This window comes from Rhamphochromis sp. 'chilingali', assembly GCF_963969265.1.
Source record: "Rhamphochromis sp. 'chilingali' genome assembly, chromosome: 14".
In the NCBI taxonomy this organism is placed as follows: domain Eukaryota; kingdom Metazoa; phylum Chordata; class Actinopteri; order Cichliformes; family Cichlidae; genus Rhamphochromis; species Rhamphochromis sp. 'chilingali'.
The window spans coordinates 21453956-21466092 of record NC_137941.1 but is presented as its reverse complement, the minus strand read 5'-3'; the positions used below and the strand labels follow the sequence as shown (position 1 = coordinate 21466092).

At 40.3% G+C, this 12137-nt stretch overlaps 1 protein-coding gene across 1 annotated transcript; it reads right to left on the bottom strand.

The window, feature by feature from the left end:
• Window positions 1-5473: 5473 nt before the first annotated feature.
• otos2 (otospiralin 2) lies at window positions 5474-6477 on the bottom strand. Its single transcript, XM_080903512.1, has 3 exons — window positions 6399-6477; window positions 6170-6234; window positions 5474-6050 (listed from the first exon to the last, which is right to left on the bottom strand). Exons 1-3 carry the CDS (start codon window positions 6473-6475, stop codon window positions 5830-5832), a joined length of 363 nt encoding a protein of 120 aa, XP_080759638.1. The 5' UTR covers window positions 6476-6477; the 3' UTR covers window positions 5474-5829.
• Between the last annotated feature and the right edge of the window lie 5660 nt (window positions 6478-12137).

Genomic DNA, 12137 nt, shown 5'->3' with positions numbered 1-12137 from the left:
AGGACTTGACAGGCTCAGAAAAGTCAAAAATAATGAGATATCTTGCAGAGGGATGCAGCAGTCTCAAAATTGCAAAGCTTCTGAAGCGTGATCATCGAACAATCAAGCGTTTCATTCAAGATAGTCAACAGGGTCGCAAGAAGCGTGTGGAAAAACCAAGACACAAAATAACTGCCCATGAACTGAGAAAAGTCAAGCGTGCAGCTGCCAAGATGCCACTTGCCACCAGTTTGGCCATATTTCAGAGCTGCAACATCACTGGAGTGCCCAAAAGCACAAGGTGTGCAATACTCAGAGACATGGCCAAGGTAAGAAAGGCTGAAAGACGACCACCACTGAACAAGACACACAAGCTGAAACGTCAAGACTGGGCCAAGAAATATCTCAAGACTGGTTTTTCTAAGGTTTTATGGACTGATGAAATGAGAGTGAGTCTTGATGGGCCAGATGGATGGGCCCGTGGCTGGATTGGTAAAGGGTAGAGAGCTCCAGTCCGACTCAGACGCCAGCAAGGTGGAGGTGGAGTACTGGTTTGGGCTGGTATCATCAAAGATGAGCTTGTGGGGCCTTTTCGGGTTGAGGATGGAGTCAAGCTCAACTCCCAGTCCTACTGCCAGTTTCTGGAAGACACCTTCTTCAAGCAGTGGTACAGGAAGAAGTCTGCATCCTTCAAGAAAAACATGATTTTCATGCAGGACAATGCTCCATCACACGCGTCCAAGTACTCCACAGCGTGGCTGGCAAGAAAGGGTATAAAAGAAGAAAAACTAATGACATGGCCTCCTTGTTCACCTGATCTGAACCCCATTGAGAACCTGTGGTCCATCATCAAATGTGAGATTTACAAGGAGGGAAAACAGTACACCTCTCTGAACAGTGTCTGGGAGGCTGTGGTTGCTGCTGCACGCAATGTTGATGGTGAACAGATCAAAACACTGACAGAATCCATGGATGGCAGGCTTTTGAGTGTCCTTGCAAAGAAAGGTGGCTATATTGGTCGCTGATTTGTTTTTGTTTTGTTTTGAATGTCAGAAATGTATATTTGTGAATGTGGAGATGTTATATTGGTTTCACTGGTAAAAATCAATAATTGAAATGGGTATATATTTGTTTTTTGTTAAGTTGCCTAATAATTATGCACATTAATAGTCACCTGCACACACAGATATCCCCCTAAAATAGCTAAAACTAAAAACAAACTAAAAACTACTTCCAAAAACATTCAGCTTTGATATTAATGAGTTTTTTGGGTTCATTGAGAACATGGTTGTTGTTCAATAATAAAATTATTCCTCAAAAATACAACTTGCCTAATAATTCTGCACTCCCTGTATATACAATAAATTCTGGATTTCTCCTCTTAAAGACGTTGTAGTTCTGCCTTTCAGACAGTTTTTCCTCAATTTGATGTGGGAGTAATCTCTGATACAGAAGTCTGAGTACAGAAGCCCCGCTCACCTGTTATTCAAAACTTCAGATTGAAAAAAGTAGCCAATCAGGAGACGGTTACCTAAAGCTAAAGTTGGCTGTGCCAAGCCTCAGTATAAGGCAAATATGATGGATTTGTAGTCTGGATCCCGCAAAGCTTCTCTGTAAAGTCCAAGAATAAAAATATGGAGTCTTTAAAAACCTTCAGCTGCTGGAGTCACTGTTGTTATTCGCCTACCTCAGGGGCTTTAGTTCATCTGTTGTTGTGTGAATTACCTGGAGTGGTTGTAATACAGGTTTTCTAGCTTTTGTGTTTGTTTGTCACGCGGCTGACTGAACATGCACATTACTGTTTCTGCTGCTGCCTCCGTGCTCCACACAGCAGATTTACAGTTGTGGTCAGATGCTTGTGTCAACTCATCACTGGCATGAAAGTCATGGTAGTTTGGGGGCTTTTAATTACTTCTTTGAACGGTTCATTTTCCAGGGTGGAATGATTGTACAGCAGACATCTTTAATGACTTTAAGAAATAAGAACTGAGTGAGCATGTTATGTGGTATAATTTTCTAACTGAACACAGGGTCAAGGCTTGTGTATATGTGAGCTCAAATCTTTTAATAAATGGTGCTGAGGGTTCTCCAGGTCCAAGGCCTATTAACTTTTTGTTTGTGGTCATGACTGACTACAACTGGTAGTTTGTCTTTGCCAGCATAAAAAGGACTCATTGATCAAAACTCGAAAAACAGGAAAGTCCGAAGAACTCAGTGCAAATGTAAGAAGGAGAATTTTAGATTTACACAAGGGAGCGTGTGAATTATAGAAAATCCAAAACTTATGCACCAAATTCTTTTTTCTTTCTAGTCCTTGGAAAAAGCTTGAAAACAGCTCACAGTCTCAGATAAGTAACTCGTGGCAGTTGTCACTGTGTTTGTCACCAGAATGAAAACAAACAAACACTTTTAGAAGACTCATTTAGAAATTCAAATTTGACTTGGCTTCGGTTTGTCATATAATGAACGTGTGTGGGACTGTGTTTGGTTTGGAACAACAAACAGCCTTCGCGTCTCTCAAGGGTAGAGCTGGAATGCAGGAAACCAGAAGCTGGCTGATGACTGTGCAGCTTTCGCCGTGAGGTTTGAAAAGAACGGATAAGACTCGAGTAAACAAAAGACAGAAAGAGGCGAGATACGGAAGGTCAAAAAATTATTAAAACGGAGGAAAAGCGTGAGTATGAATATGTTCAGAAAGGGTTTTTTGTATTTTCTTCACTCAAGCTCTTACAGAAATGGCTTTATAAAACAAGCACTGCTGCAGCTGTGTGCTCTTCAGACACAGACACAATTCAGCTCCTTGCTGATCAGACCAACAAAAAAAAAAAAAAAAAAAAAAAAAAGAGCAAGAAGTTGTTCCTTCTGATCTCGACCGGCCGGGTGAATAGCTGGACGCTGTGAACCTCAGTGAAAGAGAAATGCCTCCACTCTCAATTGAGGCTTGTCTATAGAAATGATTGCACAGGAGTCTGTCTTAATCACTTCATGCACCGAGTCCTTGGGCAGGAAGGAAAACAAAACCAAATAAAGATGCTTGTGAAGTTCTTTCTGTACCTGAGCTTCAAAATAGTTTTGTCTGAAAGCACCTCGTCTCTGAGAACAATGTGAAACAGTTACAGTTTTAAACTCTGCACATAAAATGTTCACAGTAAAGGCAGTAAGACTGTGAGATATGAAGGTCTGAGAAGGAGAGAATCCTGCAGAAAATGTTTACATAGTTGTTGCACAGACTGTCCTGTAATTATGAAAGTGTTTTGTGTGAACTGCAGATTTATTAATCGTGCAATCTGTCATTTAATTGTTAATTTGTTAGTTAATTACAATAGGAAAAGCTCTAAAACCTATGAAAATGCACAAAATGCACAAAAAATGTAAATCTATGCACTCCCTCACAAGTCCAGTGGGCCGGATTCGACTTGATTCAGGCCCTTGGGCCTTATGTTTGAAACCTATTTTAGAGCCTTTGTGTTATATTTTGCTCTGTGGACCACTGTAACTCTGACACACTGGAACAAGGGAGGAAAAACAGAAAAGTGGAAAAAGATGAAGGGCTGAAATTATGTTTCTGACAGAATGAAGAACTTCACAGCCACGAAACCTTCATCTGGCATCTGTTTGATCCTGCCCAGTTAAAGAACAGCAAAGGTTTGGGATATGACTGGCACAGGGACTCCAATTCAGACACAAAGCTTTCAAAAAAAACTTGACACAAAACTTGCATTTGCTCACAGAACCTTGAAATGAGCATCTCTGCATCAGAGCATAACTGGGAAAAGATAAAGTCAAAGAGGTAATCCTCTCATACTGTATATGCCAAAGTGCCTGCTGGTAGTTCAGGAAATTAGGAGCAGGAGCATCATAAGATCTGAAAAATACACTGAACTTTGGACTGAAACACAATTTCCTCTTGTCGGTCCTTCACTCTTGCCCTCCGCACTTGTCTTTGCTCCCTCCTCACCCCTTCTCACACTTGATTTGACAGTCTGTGTGTTATGACCCGAGGCTGACACAGACATCCAAAATGTCTCTGAAAGGTAACACAAACCGGTCACTGGAAAAAAAAAAAAAAGAGGTGCCAAAGTAAATATCAGACTAAACTGAAAGGCCCTTTTATACAAAACACACCTTATTTCAGAGAACACTTTCCCTTTCTTTGACCCTCTGAAAGTGCTATAATGCTTTTCCTTATTTTTTAATTTTATATATACATTCGTAAGATTCTCTCTCTCTCTCTAGATACAACCTCAGATCAACCACAAAGCGTGCCATATTACATCACATCACTATTTATCTAAAAAAAAACAACAAAGCTAAAATGAAGATCTGCTGTTGAAAAAAATAAGTAAACCCTTCCTATTTCCATGGGAATTATGAGTGGTAAATATCAGCCAGGTGCTGCCTGTCAAATGCGCTTGATTCATGTACCATCAGTGAGCGTGAGTGCCTCTGTAAAAGCAGAGGTTCTGGCAGTTTGTTGGTTGTGAGCCTTCAGGTGTGCATGAACACAACACCAAAGAGGAAAAACGTGAGCAATGATCTTAAAGAAGAGAAGAGAGAGCGACGTGTCAGACTCTACAGGTCTCAGCTAGAGTGAAGTTCAGACGGTGCGATTAGAAACAGATTGAACAAGTATGGCAAATGCAGCCACCTGCTGAATTTGGTACCACAGCGGTGGTTACTGTGGTGATTGTTACATGTTTTGCAGGCACAGGACCTGGGCACCTTGCAGTCATTGACTCAACCATGAAACAGGAGCAAATCTACAAAAGAATGGCAGAAAAAGAAAAGGATCAACATGTTTCAATGGCCAAGCCAAAGCACAGACCTCTACATGACTGATGTGCTGCGGTAGGACTTAGCAGAGCTGTGGATAAATGAATGCCTGCAAACCTCAATGAACCTTTTAAAGAAAACTGGGCCAAAATTCCTCAGCAATGTGAGAGACTGATAAACTCACAGAGGAAATAGTTACTTCAAATTACTGTTGCTAAAGCTGGTTCTGCAAGCTACTGAATTATGGAGCATATTTAGGTTTTCGCAGGACTTGCATCCATTTTGCCTTCATGATTCTTCATGGCACAGATTCAAAACACAGAGCAAGGTGCTGGAAACTTTCCTCGGAGACTTTGATCTCATGACAGCGTCACATCCTTACACTTCCACAGTGTGAGTCTCCTGTTCCACGACACCCCAGAGGTGCTCTGTTGGAGTGAAGCAACTGCACAGTCAGCAGTCTCCACCTCTCACTGTGTTTTTGCATCTACTGAGCTAAACTGTCAGCACGTACAAAATATACTCAAACCAGCAAAAAGTAAAAGTGCTCATTTAGCACTAAAATAGTTCCTGTGACTGATAATGTGATGTTATTGGAGTGATTTGGTTTTCAGGTACTTTACATACAGTTTGAGTGATTTACTCCACGGCACAAATGGGAAGAGAAGGAAGCACAAACAAAGCTGTGCTGCTGCAATTTGCTCTAAATTTATTTCACTCTTTGTGCTTTATTTTTAATGACTGCAGCGTATCCCAGGTGTCAGTGAGCAAGAGGTGGGATAACCTCGACCATGTGCCAGTGTAATACAGACAGAGTAAAGAAGCTAAAGTACGATGCTCCAAGTTTATATCTACTTATATAATTCCACATTATATCTCCCTGCTGTAAACATGTTTAGATAAAATGCATATTGACATTGTTTTGGTTTTTTTGCAATGTTTAAAGCATGTAAGAAACTCTAATAACAATGATTATCATCATATGTGATGATTTTTTCCAGTAAACATCTAAACAGGTAATACAGGTAACTTCTTCCTGTACTAACATCTTTCAGTTTTCCATCTGTACCCTTCATCTCACTCCTCAGCCTCAGTCTCAGGCTCGGGACGGTCATAGCCCAGCTCGCTGCTGATGGGGAAGTGAGCCCAGAAGGTGCGAGCCAAGTCCAGCATCCCATTATCGGCCGCCTGGGCTCGCAGCTCCTCCAACCATCCGAAAAAGTCAGATGACCACAGGCCCCAGTACGGCACGCTTCGCTTCTCCCTCTCCTCCCTCCTGCCAGCCGCCTCGCTCCCCTCTGAAAGCAGACGGCAGTGTGAGCGCACATTTCACACCTCGTCTCTCATCTCAGAATATCTACGAGTCACAATAGCAGGTCCACTGATGTGTAATGCATTATACGAGCTGCAGACACACCTGCAGGAGGCAGGAAGCTCAGCAGCAGAAGAAAGAGCAGCACTGACACGTACGGAGCATGCATGCTGAGAGACAAAACACAAAAGACGTCTCATGAATGCCATCTCAAAAGCAGGTACAATTTCCACGGGATTATTGCATATTGTTTAAGAAATATTCACATCACAGCCGACTGCGCGTGTCTATAAAGAAGAGAAATGTTGTCGTGTGTGGATCCATGTTGTCTTACCTGACCAGCAGAGAATTCAGCTTTAGTCCTGTCCTCTGTCCTTCTTCCTCAGACTGATCTGAGCACGATGACTGCATCTCGGTTTAAAGGTGAGAAAAAGGCGGACATGTTTGCTTTTCACATTTTGCCTCCCTTCTTACCTCTCATGGTCCTTTGCCAAAATCCTCTAATGTCAGATGGGTAAAAGATTCCTGTGTAAACGGGACTGTCAAGAAAACATTAGCAATTATAGATTTGGATGAGGATGTTCTAATATCTGATGGAGCCGATTAAAGAATGAATGACTGTAATATAACCAGACTGTCACAACCATCAGCAGTTAAGTGTGACATCTGTGGCCTTGATTTTCTTTCAAGTCAAAAAGAAGTGAGAAAAGCAGCGAGAGGAGAGGAATGAAAGCACATTAAAAAAAGACATACACACACACACCAGGTGGTTTTCACACCTGCTATTCAGACAGTCTACACCAGCATTGAGCCAAAGGGCATAAAGTCAGTTGGCAGGTTTTGCACCCTCAAGTCTTCTTCTCCCCTGTGAAATCTGCTTCATTCATTCATGACTGAATCCACGCCGTGGATCAGAGGAGCAGCGCTCTGATAGAGAAGACGCTGCACAAAACTTCAAGTGATCTTTAGAGGATGAGTGAATGTTATTGACTTACTGAGAGCAAATCCGTTGAAAAGACCAAAACAAACAATAGCTCTCGAAACTTTGACTTCCCTGCACCTCTCCTTTCTGCTTAAATCTTAAAAGGTACCTCAGGCATGTAGTTTTACTTTTTAAACAGGCTCAGTTAATCCCCAAAGGATGAAAGCCTGAATGAATAATGGTTTTATCTAACCTTTGTTTAACCACGGAAACACCACTAAATTTAAAAAAATGACAGCGAGCGGAGCAGTAAATTGTAATTACCACAAGCTTAATTAAATTTCTGTTAGAAACTGAAGGTTTATTATGAGCAACCTTTAATAAAGCTTTTTTCTGCAGTCACACTTGGTTGGATTATAAAATTATTGTGAAAACGTGCAACGAGTTTGCAGTCTCATTGTCTTCCAAGCAATTATTTTAAAAGCAAAGATGAGTTTGAAGACTTGAAGTCAGTCGGCATCTTTAAAACGACTTTGGTGAATCAAGATGACACAAAATCAACGACAGGAGCTGAATGCAGCTGAGCTGGCAATTGCATGTAATCTGATTGGGATGCTGTCTCGATTAACTGTGATAAAAGACAGAAACTGTGAACCTGCTGCCATCCATCCATCACTCCAGCTTCCCTAATCTCGCTAACTGCACGTCTTTGGACTGTGAGAGGAAGCATGCAGACACGAGGCAAACATGCGAACTCTACACAGAAATAAGCCAGCTAGATGGCGGCTTGTAACCTAATTATATTCTAATTATATTCAAAGTAACGACAAAATCTGAGAGATTTTTTAAACAGAAATTTCCCCACAAATAGTGACATAGTTGCTGCTGCAGGATGATATAATTGCTCAGCAACTTTTATATGACAATATAATGAGAATCCAACCAGATTCAGTTCGATTACATTTTATTTATATAGCACCAAATCACAACAACAGTCGCCTCAAGGTGCTTTATATGGTAAAGACCCTACAAAAATACAGAGGGGAGAAACAGATGAGTCATGTTGCATGTTTTTATCCACTGTAACAGGTGTTTTGTGGGTTGCCCTTGGGTTCTTTCTCACCTCTGACAGTCTCAGCTCTTGGTGTGATCTTTGCCCACTACTTTGTTTGTTGTGTTGTGAACACCCTGGTCTATAGAAATGATTCTGAAGCCTTTTCTTTGGGGACACAGGAAAAAGTGTTGAACAGATTCTATGTATCATTTTTCATTTCTGAATTGTAAAAATTGACTCCAAGCAGGTTTTTCTTAATTTTGAAACTCTGACAGCATCACGCATCCTCTTTTTAAATATTTCTTATATTTATTATTTTTAACACTGGATTAATCTGTTTTCCTACCTGCAACATCTGTGCTTCCACAAGTGTAAAAGACCTATTTTTTTTCTCCTACAGCCGTCTCATTTGTCTTTTTGTGTTACCCAGCATTCATTACTCCACACTATCACTCCATGGGAACTGCAAACTTTTACCGCACCAACATACCCTTGTGTCACTTCGCATTTTTGTTTCCAGTTTTTAACCAGGTGGTAACAACTGTGGGGCTTATCCAGGATCCGAACAAAGCAAACATTTTGAGCTCTAGTTTTTGATAAGAGAAATCTTTCTCCTTGTTGGAATCTGGACAGATTGAGTTGGTTCACACTGCTTGCTCTCCTGGCAAAACACCATAGCTTATCTCTTTAAAAGACTTTTTGTTTGTATTTTAAGGTTTCTGTTTACGTGAAAACTTTTTGACATTTTGGGGGGTTTAAATAGGCTGAATTTGACTGAAAGGAATGTTTATAATCACAGTTATGTGCAGGGCTGATGAGCCAATGGATCATCGTTAAACTGCAAATTCTCAACACATTTTAATGCTAAATCATGTGACTTTTACTTTCCTCAATAATGAGTCATTAGAAAATACACATTTTAGTTTTTCATGTATTTTGAAACTGGGTTTTTATTGTTTTTGGAGAGCTGGGATATAAATGTGCCCAGCTTTAAAGCACTTTGGGTCAGCTTCTGTTGTTTAAACGTGCTACAGGTTGTAAAACAAAATCTGAATGTAACAGTCAACACAAAAAAGTTCAATTTTAATAATACATGCCTGAGGTATATTTTAATTTAACACAATTGTTTGGGCTAAATACTGAACTGAACGATATTGATACTTAGTTGTTCAACTATATTTACATATGAGGCCAGATAATACAGCCAGTTAAGTTAACCTACTTGTATGTCTTTATGATGATAAATGCATTGATTATCTCTCATTTTAAACTAATATATTCAGACAAAACTGAGGTTATTGAACTCTGCATGACATTATCTTGACCTTCAGTAACACTGTGAGAAATCTTGGTTGGTTTTGACCAGGATGTTTCCTTCACTGTGAATAATAAACACATACATGAGATTACCTTCATTAATATGCACGATATCTTTAAAACTGTAAATATCCCGTCTCAGATTGATGTTGAAAAACCAGTTAAAGCATTTTCACTGAGAAGCCTTCAGCTGATCCAAACCCCTGCAGCGAGCGTACCGACAGGGACTAGAAAGAGAGAACATTTCTCCCACACTGGCTTCTCTTCATTGGCTCCCTTTAAATCCAGAATTGAATTTAAAATCCTTCTCCTCACATAAAAAGTCTTGAATAATCAGACCCTGTCATATTTTAAAGATCTCACAGTAGCATATAATCCCAACAGAGTACTTCTTTCTCTGTTAAACAGACATCCTCTCCACTTTTACGATTTGATAAATCTTATTTTACACTGATATACTCTGACTGCTTTGAGGCTTTCCATAATGAATTGAGGGTTTCTTCTTCACTCATCTCTTTTCACTCTCTCTGTGTTTATGCATCACCACTCTCCACATCTGCTCATGGCGGGCAGCCATTCCACCCTGAGCCTGGTTCTGCTGGAGGTTTCTTCCTGTTAAAGGGAAATTTTTACTTCCTACTGTCGCCAAGTGCTTGCTCATGGGTGTCATATGATTATGGAGGTTTCTTTCTATATTCTAGTGTACTTACTTTACAGTATAAAACGCCATGTGTTGTTTTGGTTTCCTCCCCCAGCATGTTGACAGCACTATGTGGGAAAGCAGATCACTGGATCATTTGTCTACCAATGTTAAATTAAACTTCGGCTTCATCTTGAAGAGGTCGACCAGGTGGCCTATTTTGAAACAACAGATTTAGTTGTGCAGGCCACATGGGGGTGATATAAATAACATTATTGAGTGCGTGACAGTTTTTAAGAGGATACCACTGTCACAACCAGGATGGCTGTTTTTCTAAAAGAAAATGACCTACAGACAAGTATCTGCTGATGGATAAATAAATAAATAAATAAATAAATAAATAAATAAATAAATAAATAAATAAATAAATAAATAAGAGGAGAGGTTTGGTGACAAGAACAAGCTGAAAAGGGTACAGTTTGACCTTAAGGTGAGACACGGGGAGTGCAAGGACTCCCACAGACGAGCTGGCAAATAAATTAAAGCAAAACAACATCAAGAGAGGTGTGGATAAGCATGAGGCAGATTATAGACTTTGACATCAAAGATCATGAGGAAGGGGAGGGCAGGGTAGATAGGATTGGTGTGAACGCAGTGCTATGAAAAAGCATTTGTGTCCTTCTGGATCGCTTAAATTTTTGCGCCTGTGTCAAAGACAACCTGAGTAAACACAAAACGCAATTTTTAAATGATTTCAGTTCTTAAAGGAGAACAGCTTTCATACCCATCTTGCCTGTGTGAAAAAGTAATTACCCCTTGTTAAATTATGAATTGATTGATGTCATTGAGGTGATTAACAACATTTTTTCACAAAGCTGAGTTCAGTTTCATTGGCACAACATATCACTTAAATGAAACCTGACAAAGTGAAGGAGGCTAAACGATCTTAAAAATCAACACATACCACAAACTAAAGAAAAAGCTGACAAAGTCACTGACACCGATTAATCTGGAAAGCATTACACAGTCATCACTAAGGCTTTGAGAGCCACAGTGAGAGCCATTATCTATAAATGGAGGAAAGTGGGAACAGTGGTGAACCTTCCCACGGGGGACTGGTCTATCAAAATGACTCCAAAAGCACATCAATGACTCATCCAGGAGGTTACAAAAGACCCTAAAACAACATCTAAGGAGCTGCAGGTCTCTCATGTCGCAGTTAAGGACAGATTTCATGATTCAACAATAAGAAAGAGACTGGGTAAAAATGGCATCCATGAGAGAGTTCAAGGAGAAAACCACTGCTGGCCAAAAGGAACACAAAGGCTTGTCTCACATTTGCCAAAAAAACCCATCTTGATGACTTTTAGGAAAATACTTTGTGGACTGCCGATACAAAAGCAGAACTTTTCGGAAGGTTTGAGTCTCATTACATTTGCTGTAAAACTAACATAGCAAATAATAAAAGATCACGCCAACAATCAAGCATGATGGTGGTTGTGTGATGGTCTGAGGCTGCGTTGCTGGACTTGGGTTCTACATTGGGACGATGATCCAGGACACACCACCAAGTCCACTTCTGAATGGCTCAAAACACAAAATAAAGTTTGTGCAGAGGCCTGGTCAAAGTCTGGATTTACATTGAGATGCTTTGGGATGACGTCATACAGGCCACGCTTCAAAACCCTCCAGCATAGCTGAATTCAAACAATTCTGTGGGCCAAAATTCCTCAACAGTGACAGGAAAGACTCCAGTTATCCAAAATGCTTTCAGCCAAGGGTGGCACAATCAGTTAAAAGGTTTAGGAGGCAATTACTTTTTCACAGCGCCAGGTAAGTTTGGATAAGCATTTCCCCTTAATAATAAATCATGATCTAAAAACTGCATTTTGTATCTTCTCAGCTTAGCTTTGTCAAATATTAGAGTTGGTTTGATGAACTGAAACATGTGAGACGAATAAGAAAACAATAAATCAGGAAATGGAGAAATGCATTTGTGCTCTCTGCTGGATAAGCCGTACCTCAATATTGAAATATTGTTTAATCACATATTTAGTGATCCCCCGTTTGTGTTGTGGCCCCTTCTCTCAGTTGTCGGTGCCGCACACTGATGGCCACAACTCTGCTTTCAAACAACAAC